This window comes from Semicossyphus pulcher, unplaced genomic scaffold (assembly GCF_022749685.1).
Source record: "Semicossyphus pulcher isolate SPU_LCO1_2020_fin unplaced genomic scaffold, fSemPul1.0.p SCAF_23, whole genome shotgun sequence".
Taxonomy (NCBI): domain Eukaryota; kingdom Metazoa; phylum Chordata; class Actinopteri; order Labriformes; family Labridae; genus Semicossyphus; species Semicossyphus pulcher.
Window position 1 is genome coordinate 17,331,854 of NW_027211697.1, and position 24,073 is coordinate 17,355,926.

Genomic DNA, 24,073 nt, shown 5'->3' on the forward strand with positions numbered 1-24,073 from the left:
GGGCTGAGGGGACTTTGTGAGATTTTGTTCACTAAACAAAGTGAATCATGATAAGGTCAAAGACACATTGAGCAGTTGGTAACAGCATGTCAACAGGAAAAGTTGCTTCTGTCGTACATCCCTGAAAGCGCTTATCAGGCCGATATGATAACAGTGCAACTACAGCTCGACCAATCAGCGCCAGCCTTCAATCCACCGATGGAAAGGAGCGTACGCGTGCCCGGTTACGTGGCGCGCAGTCCCGCTGTAGGTTCTTGTGTCACGAGCCTTATCCGAGCCGCGGAGTGGAGGCTGGAGAATTAGAGCGGACATCAGTTACACAGGACTTCTCATTTAGCACGTTTAAACAGAGCAGGTGTATAATCTCATATCGATGGTCGGCAGGTTACTCTGTCCGCTGAGTGTTTCCGGTCAGCCGGTGATGTTTTCCACGATTTGAATGATATCGCTGGCCAGCTAGCTAGCTAGCTGTTAAGCTAGCTTTACGGTGCGTGACTCGAAGTAACTTGACATTATACTGTCGGACGTTATTTTCATTAACGGATCTGACTGCATTTCTTCTAGAAACATCCACCTGGTGTTTGTTTTTACCAGAAGTGAATCGTTACTGGAAGTGTTGAGCGCGTAGCTGCTAATCCTAGCCTGATAAGGATTGAATGAAATAACGTTAGCTTGTCATAGCAAACGGAAACGAGCCAGTTAACAGGGAGAACTTATCCTGCTGCTGGTTTTACCTCCGACATCCAGCTAATCTAGCACATGCTAACCGAGCTAGCCACCCACAGACATACCGTCACAGTGAGCTGGTAGCTAACGGTCAATCATTTAGCTCTATAGGACGACTGGAGCTGCGGAGTAGCTAGCTGCTACAAACGTCAGGTTGGCCCTCTTCACTCAGGAGAGAGACGCTGACCGTCAGTTCAGGTTAACGGATCAGGCCGGAGAGAGCACAGAGACCCGCAAACATGCCGGCTGTGTCGAAGGGAGATGGAATGCGCGGATTAGCGGTTTTCATCTCGGACATCAGAAACTGTAAGTCACTTTCTATTCCAGATCATTTGACGCCTTTACAGCCATCCTTTGACCTGACTCCCTGTAACGCTACGTGCTGTAGTGACATGACGTGGGCACCACAGCACACAGCGGGAGTATTGGTGTTAATTTCTGACCAGCCGATAATTAAACACTAATTTAGAAATCAATGTTACTCACACGTTGTCTGTGACTGGACCGTTTCATCAAAACATGCTGAGTGACGGCTCTGATTAATCGAAGCAGAAAAACAGGCCTTTAGAGTCTGAGTGTTGGCTGTCACGGTGGTCAAACTGATCACCATAAACATCTGTACGGTATTAAGCATGTGCTCAATAATTAACATCTGTATGATACTATATATCATTTGAAACATCTGTACAATATGAATTATCAGTTATATACTAAATATCGTACAACATTACATATCAGCACGATATTAAACATTGCTACAACACAATATACGATTAAACATCTGTACAATATTAGGTTTATGATGCATTACACTTTTACTCTTATATATATCACATGAAACATCTGCTCAATATTTAACATCTGCACTGACAAGATCAGGAGTATATATCACTATATCATATGTACAATATGAAACATGTAATATATGAAATATCTGTACGTTATTTAATACATGAAACTAAGATATTAAGTATGTCAAACATCAGAATGTAGACTGTCAGTAGGACACAGCCTGTGGCCATCATTAAATTAATAAGCCATTGTGAAATACAGATTATGATTATCTACAAGCTGATTTAAACATGTTTTGCATTTATTTGTAGTGTGTTATTCTGATGTTGATCTCACCTGTGTGCTGAAGATGTGCTGGACTATTATAAATTATTGATTGATAGGATATGAATAATGCTTAATTGATAGATTGTAGCTACTTAAGTTGATGTCATTCAATCAGCTGATGTAGAGAAGACTCCACTCTGTATTACATCCTTTGCATAGGTATGTGTGATTTTATATTATATGTCCTTTATTTAACAGGTAAATGCCTGATTGAAATATGATCTCTTTTTTTGCACACAGTGATATTGTACGTCCAAAATAAATGCAACAGTATAAATGGTATAATACCATCATCCAAGCCTTTATCAACATGAAGGAGAAGTCAAAGAGTCTATCAGTGATTGTTAAACTTAGTTTAATAAATCAAAGTCTTCTGCAAACCAGGAATCAGATCTGAAATGGAAGCAGCTCCTGTGCAGGTGCACATGTGCTTATTCAGCTGTAAACAGCTTCTGCTGTAATGACTCTCAGGCAGACAGCAGCTTCTGTCCACCTGAACACCCACAAGTTCTTTCACTCAGCATCAGACCATTACCTGCTCGGGCTGTTGACTCAGATTAGTACCTGAACGCCTTGTTGCTGGTTGGCTGTTGAAATATTTCCTTTAATTAGATGTGAGCAGTCTTTATGTAAACAGGGTTTTCTCATCTACAGTCTCACTGTCTATGACTGAACACTGATCCATCAAGCTGTCAGACACACAAGTCTCTCTCAGAAGATAGTGGTTATCTTTGTGTCTCTTTCTCTGGACTGAAATGACCATTTTGTTGTTTTCTTGTGTTGAAGTTCTTCATTAGAGTGTTGTGACAACACTGAGACCATATCATGTATTGCGACTGGTGTATATCATTTTATAAAATGCATTGATAGAGCTTCTTAAATCTCTGTCAACACTGAGGCGCTCACACAGACAGGTAGATCCATAACTGTGAGCGTGGACAGATTGCACCTGAGGACGCGTTCATGGTTTCTAACCTGGAAGTAAAGTTGATCTACAGAAACAGTAATAACCAAAAGTGCAGCATATCACAGCATGCTGGTTCCCACAGGGCCTACATGTCTTAGTAACAGTTCCACTGGGCCGAACGTCCCTCTGCATCACATCTCAGCTGTTCACACTTCACACAAGACACTGAAAATATGTCTATAAATCTGATGTTTAGCTTTAGTGTTTTTAACAGTTTGTGTGACGCTGCATCTCCATGTTACTGTATCCTTACGTCAGCGTAGCTGGAGGACAAGTCCTTTACCTTTACCTTCAGCCTCATTTCTTCTGTCTCTGAGAAACCACAGCAGACCTCTGCACAGGTGTGGCTGTGTGGTATGAATGTTGTTGTAGCAGTGAGCCTGCAGATGGAAACTCTGTGCCGCCTGTCTTGGACCTCACTGGAGGGAGGGTCTTTGGAAGCAGAACTTCCTGTCAGGTGTGAGCCGGGCTGTAAGGGTCCCTCATGTGGAGGTTTTGGCTCCTCATGCTCATTAAAGTCAGAACACTCGTATCACTGAAGTTTTCTACACAAACATTTAAAACGTGTTTGTTGCCCTGAACAGTGAGACTGTACGGTGTTTCTTAATCTGGTTGTGTGAAGAGCATTTGATGGCTGTATATAAACACAGGTGACTGACATGTTTACTGTGCCCCTACGTGGGAGCGATCCCTTTTGTATCACAGTTTTTATTTTAAACTATTAGAGTCCTAGTTAACTTTATGAGTTGTAGTTTGTGACATACCTGAAGCATTACAGTGTTCGTTATAATTCTGTGTCACGTTTTTACTTCTAAATGCCTGCAGCTTCTCAGATTCAGATATGTCTCATGTTTTTGATAATATTATTTCCACCATCGTGCAGCTTGGATGTACATATTTTACCGACCTGGGTGTTTGAACTCAAAGTAAATAATATCCGTGTTCAGACACAACAGATTGACTTGAGTCTGTGTACATGTTGGCACTGTTGTGTTGCTAAACTAAAATCAATCAGACGAGTACAGTAAATATTAATCAGAGAGGATCACTCACTCACTTGGAGTGCACTTACGCTAGTGATGGTGTGCTTTATGACCGTTAACCTCATCCTGTGTATATTTTAAAATAAAGACATTGTACTTGTTCCTGTCCTGTCAGGTAAGAGCAAGGAAGCCGAGATCAAACGGATCAATAAAGAGCTGGCTAACATCCGCTCCAAGTTCAAAGGGGACAAAGCTCTGGACGGCTACAGCAAGAAGAAGTACGTCTGCAAGCTGCTCTTCATCTTCCTGCTCGGACATGACATCGACTTCGGACACATGGAGGCAGTCAACCTGCTGAGCTCCAACAAGTACACAGAGAAGCAGATTGTAAGTCCTCTAATGATTCTTACATACATATATGACATACAGTCGAGTGCACCTGTAGACCATCCGTCCCACATTACACTCCTACATTAGCCTGCAGGTGTTTCACCTGAAAGACTCACCTTTGTTGGACATCACATTCCTACAGTCAGAAATACACACATGTAACATCCCAGAGTTCCACACAGCATCTCTCCTGTTGACGAACAGGCTCCGCATCATGTGCAGCTCTGATACGTCTGTTTGATATACACTAAACACTGCTCCGTCCATGCCTGATTGATGTCATGATAAGTAGAGGGCTGATTCATCGATACTAAACTGGCAGGATGTCGAGTCTGAGCAGGATCATTACGGGACACTTGGCTCACACAGACATGCTTGGAAACCATTAGTTAAACAAGTAACTGAGGTCAACTAGGAATCAAAGAGTCTGACTGTGTTGACGTGAGCTGGTCAGGGTTAGTCTGGGCTGGTCGTATTGACCTCTTTGAGTCCTACATGATGTGATGTATATTTGAGCATCATGTCAGACACTCTGCTCCCCTTTAACCACAGCAGATCTGAAGCTGGTGCCTGTCAGTGTTGACAGAACTACAGATCAATGACCTGTGTGTTATCACCCCCAGACTGGCTCCCTCATGTATTATGCTAGTTATCAGCTAGCAGGCAGTGTTGTTTTAGAGCTCTGCCCAACCCAGACTCTGGTTCAGGGTCAGGTGGGACTAACTGGCCCTGAGTTCCAAATCAGAACATCTTGGAGGATGGCCTTGACCTGCAGGCTGTTAGATGTGGTGAAGAAACACGGATACATGAAGGGACTGAGAGTCATATTCAACATATGAGAAATGAAATGAAACACTGAGGACGAGTTGTATTAATGCCTGATGGTGTTTCAATTCATACCAGCAGTGTTGAGATAAGTGCAGCAGGAGAGTGGGCCTCATGGAAGAACTCAGGTCGCATGTAGAAGTGATGAGACCATTTCACCAATCTCTCTGCCTTAATACGAAATGTACGAGTGATGATCAGATGGTCATCAGTTCTTCACAGGGAGTACACTCAGGAAGCGTAATGTTTTAAATGTACCAGTGAAGTACTGCTATATGAGAAATGTGTAGATAGATTTTAGACTGTAAAGCAGAACAGAGACCTCAGAAGTGAAACTGCTTCCTGGTGGTGTGGTGGACGGTTTGTCAGGAACAGGAAGTGTTGAGTCAGCAGAATAATGTTGAGTCAGGATCTTTGCACTGAGCCGTTGGAGGTTTACAGCAGAGCCAGCTCGGACTGCAGTCACCTCCCTGTCTAACCCTCTGAATGGGGACACTAACATGTAGTTCGGCCTGAGGATACAAACCATGAACCAAATGTACCGACAGCACTGAGAGGTTTGTGACAGGATGACCCCCTGCTTTTATAACTGACCCAGTAAAAACCTTTTTATTTAAGACGTGCAGCACCGGAGAGGGTGAGCAGACGCCAACGTCCAGCAGGAGCTGCTATCTGTCACCTCACATGTCCGTCAGAGCTCAGTGATAAAGAACCTCAGCTGTGTGTGAGTCAGAGCTCAACCATGTGAGGACGACGCCTTTATGACACCATACTGAAAGTGTTACTGGCAATAATTCCTACAGCTGCTTATGTAAAAATAAAGGCGTATATTCTCAGGTCACCAGCGTACTGTAACTGTGCAGTGTGTCCTTGTTTTAGTGCCACCTACTGGTGTGGAGTGGAATTACACCACACACAGATCCAGTCAGTGTGAGCTCATGATGTGTTTATGCTGGGGGGGACTATGTGTTGGGAACCTGTCACAATCCTTTACAGTTCAACATCAACACAAACTACAATAACCATGATGCACTTTGAGTCAACACCTCAGAATCTCAGGTGAGCATTAGAGACTCCATGAAGGGAGGGTTACCTACCTTTCCCCAGGTAGAGCACTGTGTGTGTGCAGGTGTTATCATGAATAATAATCCTCTGAACACTGAGCTGTCGTTATGTCTTTAATAAAACCTCCCGCCTGTTCCTGTAGGGTTACCTGTTCATCTCAGTGCTGGTGAACAGCAACAGTGAGCTGATCCGTCTGATCAATAACGCCATCAAGAACGACCTGTCCAGCCGAAACCCCACCTTCATGTGCCTGGCGCTACACTGCATCGCCAACGTGGGGAGCCGCGAGATGGCCGAGGCCTTCGCCAGCGAGATCCCCCGCATCCTGGTCGCTGGGTGAGTGGGACTGAAAATCATCCTGATGCTCATATCTTAAACATCAGTGTGACTGACCTGGTCATGTGACTGTGCTGCCTGCAGTGATACGATGGACAGCGTGAAGCAGTCGGCTGCTCTGTGTCTCCTGCGTCTCTATAAGACCTCACCTGACCTGGTGCTGATGGGAGAGTGGACGTCACGTGTGGTTCACCTGCTGAACGACCAGCACATGGTGAGAACACCTGGACTCCTGCTGCCTGGTTCTGTTTGGAGGTTTAACAGCAGATGACATGATTCGTATCAGGAAACATGTTGTTATGTGCTGATGTTCTGTTACCTGTCCCAAATGATTCACAACTGATGGTGATGTGTGTGTTTCAGGGTGTGGTGACAGCAGCCATCTCTCTCATCACCTGTCTGAGCCAGAAGAATCCAGATGAGTTTAAGACCTGTGTGTCTCTGGCCGTGTCCCGACTCAGCAGGGTGAGTGTGTGTGAAATACTGTAGTTTATTCAGAGCTGGGAAATAATCAGATTGTATTGGGGGGGATTGATTTATGTTAAAAATGTGTTGTTCCTCCAGATCGTGTCTTCGGCCTCCACTGACCTGCAGGACTACACATACTACTTTGTCCCTGCACCGTGGCTCTCCTGCAAGCTGCTGCGCCTGCTGCAGTGCTACCCTCCACCAGAGGATGGCGCTGTGAAGGGCCGTCTGGTGGAGTGTCTGGAGACCATCCTCAATAAGGCCCAGGAGCCCCCCAAGTCCAAGAAGGTGCAGCACTCCAACGCTAAGAACGCGATCCTGTTTGAGGCCATCTCACTCATCATCCACTATGACAGGTGAGCATGACGCAGTCAGCTGACGGAGGTTGAGGCAGACCTAAATGCCCATCATGAAGAGATTTCCATTGTAGTCAAAGAGAAAAGGTGCCAGCTCCTGCAGCTCAGCCCTCACAGCCCTCCTCTGGAGTTGTTGACACTTTTTGTTTCTTCCTCTCAGTGAGCCGAACCTGCTGGTGCGAGCCTGTAACCAGCTGGGCCAGTTCCTGCAGCACAGAGAGACTAACCTGCGCTACCTGGCTCTGGAGAGCATGTGCACTCTGGCCAGCTCCGAGTTCTCTCATGAAGCCGTCAAGACGCACATCGAGACCGTCATCAACGCCCTCAAGGTGCAGCCACACGCCACAGACACTCACTCCGCAGACATCAGTTCTTTGGACCGCCACAGAGAAGAAAACACCTCAGGTTTAACACACAGGTACACACTCTGCAGCTCCGTCACATGATGTCTCTGTGTCTCTGCAGACTGAGAGGGACGTGAGTGTTCGACAGAGAGCAGCTGATCTGCTGTACGCCATGTGTGACCGCAGCAACGCCAAGCAGATCGTAGCTGAGATGCTGAGCTACCTGGAGACGGCAGACTACTCCATCAGAGAGGAGATGGTGGGTGTGACACAAACATTTACTACAACTCTTTAATTATCTGTCGGTGCACACCTGGCTGAGCTGTGATGTGTTGTTGTCCTCCTTCAGGTGCTGAAGGTGGCCATCCTTGCAGAGAAGTATGCCGTGGATTACTCCTGGTACGTGGACACCATCCTTAACCTCATCCGCATTGCTGGAGACTACGTCAGCGAGGAGGTGTGGTATCGTGTTATCCAGATTGTCATCAACCGAGACGACGTGCAGGGCTACGCCGCCAAGACGGTCTTTGAGGTACGACTGCATGAAATGTTCACATGTAGACTGAGAGGTCGTGTTTCAGCAGCGTGTAAGAGTTCAGCTTTTTTTAGGACTGAAAGTCAAACATCCAATTTTCTGACTTATTGTCCCTTATTTTGACCCAAACTTAAAAGTGTCTTTAGCACTGTGGTTATTATAAAACAGCGAGCTGAGTCCTTGTCCCCTGCAGGCCTTGCAGGCCCCCGCCTGCCACGAGAACATGGTGAAGGTTGGTGGCTACATCCTGGGAGAGTTTGGAAACCTCATTGCCGGTGACCCCCGATCCAGGTACGTTTGTTTTCTGCTGCCAAAGCACCAAACTGAGTCTGAAGGATGAACAATAACCCTGCTGTCCCGTCCTCCAGCCCGCTGGTCCAGTTCAACCTTTTGCACTCCAAGTTCCACCTGTGCTCGGTGCCAACCCGCGCCCTGCTGCTGTCCGCCTACATCAAGTTTATTAACCTGTTCCCAGAGACCAAGGCCACCATCCAGGAGGTGCTGCGCTGCGACAGCCAGATCCGCAACTCAGACGTGGAGCTGCAGCAGCGAGCCGTGGAGTATCTGAAGCTGTCCTCCATCGCCAGCACCGACGTCCTGGTGAGTTCTGATGACCGAGCTCTGCTCAGGGCCTGCGATACACCAGAAAGTTGTTAGAATACATCCTGTTCACAGTCCCCTTCCTGCTAGAGGTCCTTCCAAACAGGCTGATTGTCCTCCTCAGGCCACCGTCCTGGAGGAGATGCCCCCCTTCCCAGAGAGGGAGTCGTCCATCCTGGCGAAGCTGAAGAAGAAGAAGGGGCCAGGTGCCGTGTCTGTGACGGAGCTGGAAGACAACAAGAGGGAGGGCGGGGAGCTGAACGGTGGAGGTGACCGGGGGCCTGACACATCAGCCATGGCTGCCTCCAACGCTGTGAGTATTTCCACAGATGAGCATGAAGGTTTCTGTGGCTCCCAGCAGCTGTAACACCAGTCCTCCTCCTTCATCCTCCAGTCCACCCCGTCACCTTCAGCAGACCTCCTCGGGATTCGTCCTGCAGCTCCTGTTGGTGCTGCTCCGGCCAGCGCTGGCAGCCTATTGGTCGACGTGTTCTCTGAGGCGGGGCCAGCTGCACCTTCTGCTGCAGTGAACGATGACGGCTTCCTAAGGTAAACCGTCTTCTATTGATGACCACATGTAGAGTCACTGTTAGCCAAAGTCCAGTATGAGCTCATAATGCTGCTTCAGACAGCAGAGAGACAGCGGACTGTCTCACTGTCAGGCAGAGAGACAGCTGACTTCAGACAGCAGACTGTCTCTCTGCCTGACTGTGAGACAGCAGACTGTCTGTCTGCCTGACAGTGAGACAGCAGACTTCAGACATGAGAGGGGTTCAGAGGAATATCATGTAAACTAAAAGAATAAACCACAGCAGAACCATAAACACCAGCTTTGTTTCTCTGAACAGTTGAACAAAGTTTAGCTGATACAGATCCAGTAAAGCAGTGATTCCCAAACGGGGGGGTGCGCACCCTATGGGGGGCCCAGGGTAATGACAGGGGGGCGCAGCAAGGCTCAGTAAATCAATGCACACAGTTCTGCACTGCTAGCTAAGCTTGGCCAACTTAGTGAAAGGACTGCAGGTAAACAGGCTGACGATGAAACCAAACGTCACAGCTACTCAAACAAAGACACATGGAGAATCAGACCTCTCCCTCGGCTTCACGCTCCGTTAAAGTGGCCACAGTGTTCACCAGCACCGGGACACGTGTCGCTGGTAACGGGAATACACTCACAGAAAAGCCACCTGGCGTAACTGAAAGCCTCGATCATCCAGCCGACATGTTGTGTGACAGCAGCAGTAAAATATTTTCACCTATCAAAGGGGGCCCTGCAGAAAAAGTTTGGGAGCCACTGCATTAAAGTACACTGGGATCAGTCCTGGAAGCAGTCTTAACATGCAGCTGAGGACATCTGAACGCCCTTCTCTACCTGCACCTCAGTAACCAGGTAACTCGGAGAACCTGTGGAGGCGCTTCCCCTCACAGAAATCAGGTCTTATAATAGTTGACAGACTTCTGGAGGCTCCTGTGAAAATGTTTCTCTGTTAACTGTACACTGAAGTCCATCTTACCCCTCTGACTGATGACGGCCTGTCTCTGATACTGAACTGAGCAGACTGCTTTGATGTGGAAGCACGTTGAATTTGATGTCTTGGTGTTTCCTGTCTAATACTGTTAATAGTTGTGTTGTTTGTGGTGTGTTTGTGCCGTTAGACTCCTGTGCAGCTCGCTGTAACGTGTCTGTGCTGCTGTTGCCTCTGTCTTTCTTTGCTCTATCTTTGTCTGATATGGACCTGTCAACCTGGAGACACTCACTCATTATAAACTGATGTTACTCAGTGTGAAGACCGGACGAGTCGCTGCCTCAGAGCTGGAAACAGCAGCGGCTCTTACCACCTGTCCTGTTTAATGTAGGCCTACATTAGTTAATGTGATGTAATCCCACAGAGTGGAAATGGAAACTGACAGTTGACTGGTTGACAGAGGCAGAAAACCCGTAGGACAGTATTCAGGTTAGTGTTTGATGTGTGTGCAGGGGAGACGGCAGGCAGTGAGTAAGATGTGATCATGAAAAGGCTCCAAACTGTCTACCTGTGGTCGCAGACTGCTAGGATACGCTAACAGGCGAAAACAATCAACTGTCCCTTCTGGCACCCAGCTACCTTCCCCATGTGCTGGAGTCCGAACCTGACATAGCAGAAGTACTAACAGGCGTGGGTTGTAGCAGGGAGACAAGCAGGCTGTCCTGTCCCTCGTCCGCCTGCAGGGGGCAGACATGAGGCGCGTTGTGTCCATGGTTGGCAGGTCTGCTACACTGTCTGTTCTTTTATCTTGCTGTGTATGTGACTGTCTTTTCGTCTTTTTTCTCTTCTTCCCTTCTCTCCATTTTCCTGTGTGTGTGTGTGTGTGTGTGTGTGTGTGTGTGTGTGTGTGTGTGTGTGTGTGTGTGTGTGTGTGTGTGTGTGTGTGTGTGTGTGTGTGTGTGTGTGTGTGTGTGTGTGTGTGTGTGTCTCCTGTCCTCTTCCGTGATTGGACATTGACAGAGATCTGGAACAGCCCACCGAGACCTCTGACTCCCTATTGGTGGAGGGTTCTGGTGACTCGGAGTAAGGGCCTGTAGTAAAGTACAGAGTTAGATAGAAAAACTACAAACATGGCGGCTCTCCACTGTGTTTGTAGGACAGGCTGTTTGTCTCTAAATGATCATGTAATAAACGGCACAGTGAGGGGGAGCTTGATGCACATGAGCACCTGACTGACTCGACACACACATGGATGCACTTGAACGTATTTGAAACATGAACTCAGTCGCCGCCCGTCCTTCATTATTAAAGTAAATACAGAGCAATGATCCCAGCGTCACCTCCAGCAGGCAGCTGTCTCCAGTGACAGACTCATGCAGGGCCACAAGAGGGCGCACTCACATTATTATACACAGGAAATCTAAACTCACTGAAACACTCTGAAGGTACGCTTTCAACACACACACACTCAACGTTCATGGCATCAAGCTTTATGTGTAGACTTCATATATGTGCTTAATAACGTGTAACAGTCTGATTTTAGTCTGTGAATCACTTCCTGTTAGACTCGAGCACACAGGATCTCAGATGAAGCAGGTCCCGGGGTCAGACTGCACACCTGCCGATCTGACGGCACCACTGACCTGATGAACTCATGTTCACGCAGCCTCCAAACAAACACCATCAGGAGGTCACCTCACAGAACACAAGTGTCCTTTACACAATGTTCATCCTTAGAACAAAACACACTTGTGTCTGAGCTAATAATAACTGCAGTTAAACGTTGTTTCCTCACTAACTGTTTCATGTCTGATTCGGTGTGCTTCAGTAAAGACACAATAGAAACAGAGCAGAGATCTCTCATTGTATGAACATGTCATTTTGTATAAACTGCTTTACTAACCTGCTGTTTCTCCTTTTCTCCTCCTCTCCTCTCCTCTGTAACGCTCTGATCTCTGTCGCTCTGCGCTCGCTGCAATGGATCATTCTTCATCTCCTCTTTCTGATCCATCCATTTACCCTCCTCCTCTCCTGTGGTCCTCCTCCTCTCTCCTCTGGTCCTGCTCTCTCCTCTGGTCCTGCTCTCTCCTCTGGTCCTCCTCTCTCCTGTGGTCCTCCTCCTCTGTCCTGTGGTCGTCCTCCTGTCCTCTGGTCCTCCTCTCCTCTGGTCCTCCTCTGTCCTGTGGTCCTCCTCCTCTCTCCTGTGGTCCTCCTCCTCTCTCCTGTGGTCCTCCTCTCTCCTGTGGTCCTCCTCCTCTCCTCTCTGGTCCTCCTCTCCTCTGGTCCTTCTCTCCTCTCTGGTCCTCCTCTCCTCTGGTCCTTTTCTCCTCTCTGGTCCTCCTCTCTTCTGGTCCTCCTCTCCTCTGGTCCTCCTCTCCTGTGGTCCTCCTCTCTCCTGTGGTCCTCCTCCCTCCTGTGGTCCTCCCCTCCTGTGGTCCTCCTCTCCTGTGGTCCTCCTCTCTCCTGTGGTCCTCCTCTCTCCTCTGGTCCTCCTCTCCTCTGGTCCTCCTCTCTCCTCTGGTCCTCCTCTCTCCTCTGGTCCTCCTCTCCTGTGGTCCTCCTCTCCTGTGGTCCTCCTCTCCTCTGGTCCTCCTCTCCTGTGGTCCTCCTCTCCTCTGGTCCTCCTCTCCTCTGGTCCTCCTCTCCTGTGGTCCTCCTCTCCTCTGGTCCTCCTCTCCTGTGGTCCTCCTCTCCTCTGGTCCTCCTCTCCTCTGGTCCTCCTCTGTCCTGTGGTCTCAGCTCTGCTCCTCCCTCTGAGGATCCTGCTGCTCCTCTGTCTGAGGCAGACGAACTCCTCAACAAGTAAGCTCTGTCTGTGTGGAGGCTGGTGTTTGCTGGGCTGCAGTTCTGCATGTTGCCTGTAGGGGGAGTCTATGCAGTAATGTTTGGAGGTGAATTCACCTCTTCTGATTGGCTGATGGTTTCCTGTTTTCAGGAGCAGTGGGGATAATAATGAAACTGTGTTTACCTTTAATGTGAATGACATCTGATCGCGTGTGTTTGGTGACTGTTCCACCTGAGCAGGACGTCCAGCAGCAGGACCTGCTGTGAGCTGCTGCAGGGCTGCATGTGATCATTTCACTGATTAATGTTGGTAATCCTCACAGACATCTTTTCTTTGTTCTGCACGACAATAATCAAATCACAGCTGGAGATCGATAAATCACACGTCCTCATGTTACCAAGAAATGTGAAGCAAAGATTCTCTGTGAATGTGACGGGAGCTGATGAGAAACCGTCTCTTGGCAGCCTGGTGTCACCTGCTGTGTAATTGTTGGTTTGTGGATATAAAGAGAAGCTCCTGTCAAAGTGCTTTTCATTGATGACTTTAAACGTCTCCACCTGCAGGTTTGTGTGTAAGAACAACGGAGTTCTGTTTGAGAATCAGCTGCTGCAGATCGGCATCAAGTCAGAGTACCGTCAGAACCTGGGTGAGTGGTCTCCACACAGCAGGGGGCGTGGCCTGGCGGGGTTCACCTCCACATGGGCGTGGTTTGACTCTAAAGTCTGAAGACGTTGAAACTAGTTAGCTTTAGCCTGATGCTAACTCACTCATGTATTTGGAGACTGCTGGTTCCATACAGCAGAGTCCATGTGTATAAAGAGCTTCTCACGTGTGTGTGTCTCAGGGAGGATGTACTTATTCTACGGAAACAAGACGTCGGTGCAGTTTGCCAGCTTCACCACCACAGTCAGCTGTCCTGGAGAGCTGCAGTCTCATATCCTTTCACTGTGTTTACAGCAGACAACAGACACAGTTTATTAGCTCCATGAGGTTTAAACCAAAGTCAAACTGTCTCTACGCTGTACTTTACATCTAATATTAATATCTGTCACCTCCCTATCGTCATCATGTGTGAAACTGTAAAAACTCAACATGAGCAACATGTTAAACTGTGGAAGGTAAGGGAGACACCTCCTCACACACAGGTGGAGAGGTGACGAGTATATTTAAACACTGTGGACCTCAGCTGAAGACTGATTATCAGAACTCTGTCTGTAGTGTTAAAGTGTTGTAGTGACCCTGAGGCTCCTCTGACTCCGCTCACAGTCTCTGTGTTTGATCGTCTTTGGGTGATGTCCGGATGCTCCTTGACGGCGGTCCACAGCTGAACGTTCAGACCAAACCAGTGGAGCCGCTGGTGGAGGGCGGAGCTCAGATCCAACAGGTCCTCAACATCGAGTGTCTGACCGACTTCTCAGAAGCTCCGCTGCTCAACATCAAGTTCAGGTGAGCTGCAGGCAGTGCTCTCTCAGGACCCTCACAGTCAGAGCAGGTCTCACTCAGGACCCTCACAGTCAGAGCAGGCCTCACTCAGGACCCTCACAGTCAGAGCAGGTCTCACTCAGGACCCTCACAGTCAGAGCAGGCCTCACTCAGGACCCTCACAGTCAGAGCAGGTCTCACTCAGGACCCTCACAGTCAGAGCAGGCCTCTCTCAGGACCCTCACAGTCAGAGCAGGTCTCACTCAGGACCCTCACAGTCAGAGCAGGCCTCTCTCAGGACCCTCACAGTCAGAGCAGGTCTCACTCAGGACCCTCACAGTCAGAGCAGGCCTCTCTCAGGACCCTCACAGTCAGAGCAGGCCTCTCTCAGGACCCTCACAGTCAGAGCAGGTCTCACTCAGGACCCTCACAGTCAGAGCAGGCCTCTCTCAGGACCCTCACAGTCAGAGCAGGTCTCACTCAGGACCCTCACAGTCAGAGCAGGCCTCTCTCAGGACCCTCACAGTCAGAGCAGGCCTCTCTCAGGACCCTCACAGTCAGAGCAGGCCTCACTCAGGACCCTCACAGTCAGAGCAGGCCTCTCTCAGGACCCTCACAGTCAGAGCAGGTCTCACTCAGGACCGTAAACCAGTTTATTTACACAGACTTGAACTTAGTTAGGGTAAGCTAATCTTGAACACGCAATATGTTAACATATAAACGTACAACATTGTTTGAATTGTGATTCAAATTGTGTGTGTGTGTGTGTGTCTGTGTGTGTCTGTGTGTGTGTGTGTGTGTGTGTGTGTGTGTGTGTGTGTGTGTGTGTGTGTGTGTGTGTGTGTGTGTGTGTGTGTGTGTGTGTGTGTTCAGATATGGAGGAGCTCTGCAGAATCTGACCCTCAAGCTGCCCGTCACCATCAACAAGTTCTTCCAGCCCACTGAGATGACCTCACACGACTTCTTCCAGCGCTGGAAACAGCTCAGCCAGTAAGTGTGTGTGTGTGTGTGTGTGTGTGTGTGTGTGTGTGTGTGTGTGTGTGTGTGTGTGTGTGTGTGTGTGTGTGTGTGTGTGTGTGTGTGTGTGTGTGTGTGTGTGTGTGTGTGTGTTCCCTCATTAAGCTGATGTCTCCTGTTTAAACTCTTTTCAGGCCTCAACAAGAAGCACAGAAGATTTTCAAGGCTAACCACAGCATGGACACTGAAGTCCTGAAGGCTAAGGTAACACTCGTTGATCTGCGTGATGTCACCTGTCCTCACCTATGATCTAATATCCAGGTTATGCTGCCAGGGTCCAAAATTAGCCACTCTCCAATTGCAGGTAAAAGTCTAATTTGGCGACTAAAATAAATGAGGTGGGGCCCGGGGGCGGGCGCTCCCGTCACTACAACACGACTAAGTTTTGATTTGCAACGTCTCTGCACGTCGCTGCCGTGTGTCCGTGAATTATTGTATCGCAATCCTTTAATTGACCTTCGCTGACCACCATCAGCGCGCTCACACTTCCGTTATTCGGCTCGCACATAAGTGTGAGTTTACAGTTTAGAACTGACGCTACATTAGCAGCCCGCACAGGCTAATGAGGACTTGCTATCTACAGCAGCTAATTATTGAGTTTCCATGGTGTGGAGACGCATTCCGCTTCACTAAGCCTCGCCATCACTGCATCTAAACTACAGTATGAACCTGTACCACTGTCGCTACAGGAGGCAGAGGAGGAGCTAAACACCTGAGACACTTAGCAGAGGCTGTCGCTAACAGCTGAGCTACAGTATGGTTACTAGCAGAACGGAGGAGCTTGTAAATGTTGGATGAGCAAGACAGAGAGAGCTATGAGTGCTCGATCAGAGCTACTGCAAGTTTAATAGTGCAGTGTGTTCATGAGCTGCACTGATGAAAGAAGTGCTAAAGAAAAGAGTAATATCAGAGTGTAGTAATACTCCAGTACAAGCAAGAGCCCTGCAATACAAACTTAAGCAAGAGTTACCATGACTACGATCAGAGTATTCTGCACCATGGCTTAAGGTCACAGTCAGTGTGCAGGAGGCCTGTTTCAGAGTCATGTGTTTATTATGAAAGCTTTACTGCAAACACCACCACAGCTTCTTAATGTGGAGCTGATGTCACCTGCTGGATGTTCTTCTGAAACTAAACATAAATACACAAGCAAAGTACAGAACCTCAAAACTACATCTGTATTAGTGTCTGTCTACCACTGTCTGTTATTGACATCATATCGAACGTCGTTTTTATGGACCTTTAAAACATGCTTTGGCTCACCTGTCGCTGTCAGCAGCCTGCTTGCTGCTGTCAGCCACACAGAGTTAGACTGCTTCCTCATTATTGTCAGCATGAAGTACCTGAATGATCACATGCAGTAAAGGAGTGTGCATGTGCGTGTGTGTCCAGCTGCTGGGACTAGGATCGGCCCTGCTGGACAACGTCGATCCAAACCCAGAGAACTACGTGTGTGCTGGAGTGATCCAGACTAAAGGCCAGCAGGTGGGCTGTCTGCTGAGACTGGAGCCCAACGCCCAGGCACAGGTACACACACACACACGCACACACACGCACACACACACACACACACACACACACACACACACACACACACACACACACACGGACAGGTCACTGAGCAGACTGAGTCCTGCTGCTCTGTTAATGTAACACATGAGGATCCATGAGGACACAGATCAGTTCTAGAGCCTAAAAAGTCAAAGTGTGTCTGAAGCTGTTCAGCAGGCTGTAAGCTAACTGATGCTAACGTTAGCTCAGATTGTCTGAGAACTAATAGTGATGTATTTGGAGTTAGCTTAGTTACCGCTCATACCTCGCTCTGTATGTCCTTTTTACTTTTCCAAATGTTTTCGTCTCCTTCAAACGTCTGAATGAGTAAACGATCGAAGCTGACGTGATGAACGAGACTCTAATCATATATTTAACTCTCCTCACTGTGTGTCTGTGTGTGTGTGTGTGTGTGTGTGTGTGCGTGTGTGTGTGTGTGCGTGTGTCTGTGTGTGTGTGTGTGTGTGTGTGTGTGTGTGTGTGCAGATGTACCGTCTGACTCTGCGCTGCAGCAAGGACTCGGTCTCCAGGCGTCTCTGTGAGCTGCTGGCTGAACAGTTCTAGAGTCCTCAAACGGACCAGTCCTCCCACCATCCCCACCAGCCAGCTGACCCTGGAGCCCTCCTGCCTCTCCTCCTCCTCCTCTTTCTCCTCCTCTTTTCCTCTCCCTCCTCCTCGTTCTCCTCCTTCCTCTCGACCCCCCTCCAACAAAGAGTCTTTGAGTAAAAACAAGTTGTAACCTACATAAGGGAAAGCAGCCACTGCTAGCAGCAGTGTCAATATTCTGTCATTCTTCTGATCCCAGATCATCTTCTACTCGTTTATTAACATGATGCTTCGTTCTTGTTCTGTTGGTGTTTACCTGTGTAGCTGCTGGCCACCACTCAGAGAGAGAGAGAGAGAGAGAGAGAGAGAGTGTGTGTGTGTTTGTGTGTGTGAGAGAGAGAGAGTGTGTCCCTTGGTTGTGCTGGGGTCCTGTTCTGCTGCATCCTGACTGCTCTGTAGTGCTTGTCATAGAGATACACGTGTGTGTGTGTGTGTGTGTGTGTGTGTGTGTGTGTGTGTGTGTGTGTGTGTGGGAGACAATTCATTTAAAAACATTCCTTTAAGACAGACAGGTGAAGCTGTTTGTTACACACACACACACACACACACACACACACACACACACACACACACACACTCATGATTCCATTGTGTCTCACATTTCCCCGAAACATTCCCAGTGACAGGTAGCTGAAGGTGTCACTGAGCCCCCCCCTTACATTTCCTCCCCTGTAGTGACACCGACCCCCCCTAACCTCCCTGACCTGATGCACTCATCTGTGTGTGTGTGTGTGTGTGTGTGTGTGTGTGTGTGTGTGTTGCTGTCTGACACATTCCAGTCATGCTGGTGTAAGAGGACGGACAGAGAGGACTGAGGAGAGGGCGGGGGGGCTCACATATTCTCACTTCCTGTGAAACTGGAACAGAAACGTCTCGTGTGCAGCTCGTGTGCGTCTTTGTGTTGGTCCCACAGAGCAGACACACTCAGAGCGGTCGCTAACTTCAGGGACTTTTAGTCTCAGCTCCTCCTCAGGGACTCAAAGGTTCCTCCTGACCCTGTCTGTGTTTCCCCCAAGAACACAGACCTCATTTAGACCCTGCTCCTGGTGGAAACACAACCAGGGCCTCCCAAAGTTCCTGCAGTGGAAACGCAGCTTTTGCCTTCAGTGATGATGACTGACAGACGTCTGTTAGGGGAAGTAGACCCCTCCCTGTGAAGAGCAGCCACCAGGGCTCCAGAGGAGGCTGGTTCAGAGACGTGCTCAGCTGTAGCTTCAGAGTCAGCTGATCAGTGAGACGGAGCAGCTCTGTGGTTCAGCACACATCGGTCATGTTTCTGCTCGGCGCTTAAAGACCAAACAAACTGCACTACATGTTTCCCTCCCCGCTTCTTCCTCAGCTTCCTCTCTCACAGCAGCTCTCATCCATCGTGTTCACACGGCAGCCATGTTCCTCTGACATCACGCTCAGGGTGTGAACGTGCTGTGAGAATGTGGTGCTGCTGTGTTTCAGTTTGATAATCATGTAAACAGATGGTTACTAATCCACCTCCTCCTGAAACAGACTGAACACAGACGACAGGTGGTGAACATCTGGACAGACTTAAAATGATCCTTATTAGCTGGAGCTAAGGCACGGCTAACAGCTAACGCTAGCATTAAACAAATTCCTTGCTAACATTACCAAGAATCTCCACTTTCCCTCTGCATCCTTTAACACTAAACTAATGCTAACGTTAGCTGCTGTCGCTATCAGTTTATAAATGAAGCTGTGAAATGAACTGAGCTGCACAACGTCAGAACACCTTGTAGGAGTCACCACCCTGAGCTGACGTCACAGGAACATTGGGGTGGGGGGGGGCAGGATGTCAGCCACCCACATGTCCATTACAACTACAGGGGTGTGTGTGTGTGTGTGTGTGTGTGTGTGTGCGTGCGCGTGTGTGTGTGTGTGCGCGCGCGTGTGTGTGTGCGCGCGCGTGTGTGCGTGCGCGCGTGTGTGTGTGGCTGTAAGCAGGTAATAATAAAAGAAGCCTAAAGACATTTCTAACCCATGGTCACATGACATTCTGACAGGAAGTTGAATTTGTAGTGTAGTCATTCTGTGCGTGTGTGTATGTATGTGTGTGCGTGTGTGTGTCTATGCAGTATCCACTAGCTGTTGCAGCCTCATGTATCGGTGTTAAAGACCTGTCCAATACCTGTGTTAGAATAAGATTTACTCTGTAATGAAGAAATGTGAAAGTAAAACTATGCCATATATCCACCGCACGCCTCCGCCTCTCTCTGCCACCAACACACACGGTTTAATAATATGTATAGATTCTGTAAATAATGTCAATGTGTTCAAACTGATCAGTGACTCATCAGCAAACAGAAAACACCACCTGTCTTTAATGTGGTGCCAGGTGAGCCAGGTGTGTTCTGTAAGTAGTAAACCTGACGTTTCCTGTCACTGTGGTTCATGCCCGGACGTGTGCAGAACACCTGTGTGTTCTGTGTTGTGTCTGATCAGTCTGTAACCTCATGGAGCTGCTGAACACTGAGGATGTACGTTTATCAGCTCAATGATCAATGAGTTCATATCGTCGATTCAAACTGAACACATCGTCATCATCTTAAAGAGGGACGCCTTTATTTTGAAATTCAGACCCCCCCCCAACACACGCATAAAGCACTTGAGAAGTTTCACACACAACCGGAAGTAAAACCAAACAAGTGACTATAAATCAGGAAGTAGATGAAACACCTGCGTCACTGTTACAGATGTACACTCATTAACGAGCTGATACTCCAGCTGTAAAGTAAAGAACACTGAGGACACAGCAGACCTACAGACAGACACGGCGCTGTGCTTTTATTTTGGTAAACTTTGAACCCAAACATGAGAGCTGAGTCCGTCCGTTCTTTGTATTGACACGTGTAAACATTCTCTTATAAAGAGAGATGGAGGATCTGGGTCAGATGGAGACCAGTGATATGAGACTAGATGTGAAGAGGAGCTGAAAATACAACCGAGATGAACTGTGTGTGCAGAGTGCGCATGCTCAGACTCTGCATGAGATGCATCTGTAGCATCATTCGGGGAGAAGTGTGTCTTAATATTTGCACATGAAAGCTGAAGTGTGTTTGTGAGGAATCATCTCTGCTGCTGCTGAGGCGCTGATACAGCAGCGGAGATGCGCCTGCGCATCATGCAGTGCTCTGATTGGCTGCAGATGACATCATCCAGCGCTAATCTATTGTTGGACATAGGATGAGCTCATAGTTTAGAGGAGCTGAGCAGAGAGCAGCTGCAGACACCGGAGTACTGCTGCACAGAGGATTCACACGCTCACAGTGAGTATATACCTGATATACTCACATTGATATGCTCTGATAATACACTGTTTACATGCTGTTTACATACGTCACTGTGCGCTGCATGTTTACTTGCTCGGATGTCTGTGCTCCGGTAAGAGAAGCTGCAGCAGAGCCGCTCTGACAGACCTGCGTGTAGTGCTGATAGAACAGTTAGATATAGAGTTAGAGCTTATAGACGCAGCTGCAGCTCATCCCCTCTGTGTGTTCCTGCCGCAGACATGCTGTGGACTCGGGACAGAGACTCAGAGAGACCTCCGCTCTCCGCCATCCTGCCGAGACTTTACCTGGGAGCAGAGAGCGACGTGACGCAGGTGAGTCTGAGCACAGAGTGTGCAGGAGGCACAGAGTGCATCTTCATCTACAGTAACTGACTTATTCATTATTCTATATTAAATCTCATTTGCTGTTATTATAAATCACGTTTTACTTTCATCTCTTCATCACTGCATGTGCATTTATTCTGCTTATTGTACTTTTCTTGGATCAAACGATGCAAACAAATACAGTGATCTGTTATTATCATCATATATGATCTTATTATTATTATTATTATTATTATTATTATTATTATTTCTCATTGGAGTACAGCTAGAAAGTAATGATGACATCATGCAGAGAGCTGAGCTCACTCTGGCGCGTGATCTGTTTTTACTTTTCAGAATCAGACTGTAAAAATCAATACGTGTAATACAACAGGTGTAGTTAAAAACTGTGCAGGTGTGCAGGATATTGGTGAGTGCAAAAAGCTTACAGTATAAAATTAGAAGTAGTGCAGTGTACAGACAGTGTAGAGTCCACTGTGCGTTCATGTAACACATAGAGTCTGATTCAGGGTCTTACCATTGGTGAACTGCTGAGAGGGGCTCGGTAGTTTTTGGCTGAATTGTTCCTGAAACCTTTAAATGTCATTAAACAAAGAAATGAGTGAAATCAAATCACTGTAGCGTCTTTTCCTTCAGTGCTGATCGTCCCTCTGTCTCTGCAGGACGGGCTGGCGTCTCTGGGGATCTCGTACGTTCTGAGCGTGAGCCGCTGCAGCCCTCAGCCGTCCTTCCTGCCGCGCTCTCGTTACCTCCGGATCCCCATCGATGACTCGCTGTGGGCCGACCTGCTGCCCTGGATCCCCCAGGCCCTGAGCTTCATCGGTCAGACCCTCCCTCATCATATTAACTTTATATATATAGCTGATATCAATGACAGTGTATATAACAGTCTGTGTGTGTGTGTGTGTGTGTGTGTGTTCAGACTCAGCCATGTCATCGGGGGCCTCGGTTCTGGTCCACTGTGCAGCCGGGATCTCTCGCTCTCCAGCTCTGGCTGTGGCCTACATCATGTACAGACTGGGACTGGACCTGGACCAGGCCTACAGGTAGACTCTTCCTGCACCTTCAGCTCTGTTTGACCTCGCTGAGACATCTTCAGCCTCTGCATGTGAAACAACAGACGACACTATTTATGGATTATGTCATCATAACTCCACACTCTTACAGACACCAGACCTCTGCACACATCATCCGGTTACATAACAAAGAATACCAACACTCACATGATCACATGCTGAGGTAGAACCACACCTGCATGTGTGTGTGACTGTCCGTCTACATGAGTGTGCTGATCCTGTGGGACCGCTCTGTACCTGTCACAGATCTGTCTGTCACCTGTAGTCCTAATAACCACTTCCTGTGTGTCGCCTGTAGTCCGAGTAACCACTTCCTGTGTGTCGCCTGTAGTCCGAGTAACCACTTCCTGTGTGTCGCCTGTAGTCCGAGTAACCACTTCCTGTGTGTCGCCTGTAGTCCTATTAACCACTTCCTGTGTCTCCCTCTGACAGGTTTGTGAAGGAGCGTCGTCCGTCCATCTCTCCAAACTTTAACTTCCTGGGACAGCTGCAGAGCTTCCAGAGCACGCTGAGCCTGAAGGCGTCTGCAGGAGAGCTCCTCCCCCCTCAGATGGACAGTGACCCCCCCCACAGTGAGCAGAGGATCAGGACAGAGTCTGACAGCAGAGACTCGGCTCAGGGCCGGCAGGAGGACTCAGAACTGACCGACAGAGACCAGCAGAGACTCAGACCTCAGCTTGAGAGTGTTAAACTTCACCATGAGACTCTGACTCAGCAGCAGAGAGAGCGTCAGGCCCCCCCCTCCTCTAAACCAGCAGCAAAACCCACCACATTACAACTCCCAGCATCCTCTGCTTCTTTACAAGACAAACGCAGAAGCCTCACGCTCTCCCTGACCCCGCTGGGAGTCAGTCCTCCCTCCCAAGCCCCCATTACCAGCAGGGAGACAGAAATCAGACCCCCCAGTGACACTACAGAGGCCCCTCTCAGGGAGCACAGCGCCCCCCACAGGAAGGAGAAGGAGCAGGGCCTGCTGTCACCCTTCAGCTTCAGCCTCCATAAGCTGCTGGACTGGGGGGAGAGGCTGCTGCTGGGGGGGCTGTTTGTGGCCCCCGTGAGGATGGGACAGCCCGCGCTGCCGTACAGGTGCTGAGGAGGAGGAGGGGCTAATGTCTGTGTTTGTGTCTGTGCATGTTAAACCAGCCCTCACATGTTTGTACAGACTGCAGGTGTATTTATTGATATTTATTTATGAGAGATGAATCTATAGGAACATAAACACGCGTTGATCAGGTCGCCTGTCGCTTGATTCATTTCTATTTATGATGATTGAAGTTGATATTTAAACTCTGTCTGGCTTTTTGTCAGTTTAAGAGATAAAGTTTGTTTGTGTCTCAGAAATATCCGCTCGTGTCGTCTTTGAAACATTTAAATGTGATTTTTAAAGCTTGATCATGATTTTCTTTTTAAACATTTAAACATGCTGCTGAACAGGACCCACCAGGACATCTGATGTATCAGACTGACCTGTCGATCATAACTGTAAACATCTGGTTCGCTAACTTCTGCCATGTGCGGGGCAAAAGGGATCGATTTTGTTTGTACCTACAGAGAGAGACGACACATCGGTTTTCTGCATTGACAATGATCAAAAGTACCGTCAAAGCTGCAGGTGGAGAATGACCTGTGTTCACTCCGTCAGTGCATCCCGCATCAACTGCTTGTGCACATCATAGACGCAGGGTCCTATCGTTCACCTGGCGCAAACATGGACTGTATAAAAAGATGGCCGACATGACAGCTCCCTAAAAGTTAAGCCAAACCCTCTCTGTCGCCCCCTGCTGACCGGCTGCAGTATAGCTCATAAGCCC

The 24,073-nt window shown here is 48.3% G+C and overlaps 2 protein-coding genes across 4 annotated transcripts in view; both read left to right on the plus strand.

The window, feature by feature from the left end:
* The first annotated feature begins 255 nt into the window (after positions 1–255).
* On the plus strand, positions 256–19,767 carry ap2a1 (adaptor related protein complex 2 subunit alpha 1). Of its 3 annotated transcripts, XM_069673983.1 has the most exons (22): positions 256–1,032; positions 3,971–4,182; positions 6,218–6,411; positions 6,496–6,625; positions 6,775–6,876; positions 6,976–7,235; positions 7,396–7,564; positions 7,701–7,838; positions 7,929–8,111; positions 8,308–8,405; positions 8,483–8,714; positions 8,839–9,027; positions 9,109–9,263; positions 11,201–11,263; positions 12,920–12,982; positions 13,529–13,611; positions 13,810–13,898; positions 14,287–14,411; positions 15,261–15,377; positions 15,539–15,608; positions 16,797–16,931; positions 17,442–19,767. In XM_069673983.1, the coding sequence occupies exons 1-22, from the start codon at positions 966–968 to the stop codon at positions 17,517–17,519; spliced, it is 2,952 nt and encodes a 983-aa protein (XP_069530084.1). In that variant the 5' UTR covers positions 256–965; the 3' UTR covers positions 17,520–19,767. The 3 variants fall into 3 exon arrangements, with proteins under 3 accessions (XP_069530084.1, XP_069530085.1, XP_069530087.1); XM_069673984.1 differs by lacking the exon at positions 11,201–11,263; XM_069673986.1 differs by lacking the exons at positions 11,201–11,263; positions 12,920–12,982.
* Positions 19,768–20,786: 1,019 nt separating this feature from the next.
* LOC138603016 (tyrosine-protein phosphatase vhp-1) overlaps positions 20,787–24,073 on the plus strand; it is a 3,325-nt gene continuing 38 nt past the window's right edge. Inside the window, exons 1-5 of the mRNA XM_069674667.1 lie at positions 20,787–20,839; positions 21,080–21,174; positions 21,849–22,008; positions 22,109–22,232; positions 22,695–24,073. The exon at positions 22,695–24,073 is cut by the window's right edge and continues 38 nt beyond it. Coding sequence (XP_069530768.1) covers positions 21,082–21,174; positions 21,849–22,008; positions 22,109–22,232; positions 22,695–23,355 — 1,038 coding nt within the window. The 5' untranslated portion in view covers positions 20,787–20,839; positions 21,080–21,081 and the 3' untranslated portion in view covers positions 23,356–24,073. The remainder of the gene's footprint in view (positions 20,840–21,079; positions 21,175–21,848; positions 22,009–22,108; positions 22,233–22,694) is intronic.

Coding starts and splice junctions, on each gene's coding strand:
- ap2a1 (XM_069673983.1), top strand. CDS start 966: ATGCCGGCTGTGTCGAAGGGAGATGGAATGCGCGGATTAGCGGTTTTC. Junction 9,264..11,200: donor AACGATGACGGCTTCCTAAG/GTAAACCGTCTT, acceptor GGACATTGACAG/AGATCTGGAACAGCCCACCG. Junction 15,378..15,538: donor CGCTGGAAACAGCTCAGCCA/GTAAGTGTGTGT, acceptor AACTCTTTTCAG/GCCTCAACAAGAAGCACAGA.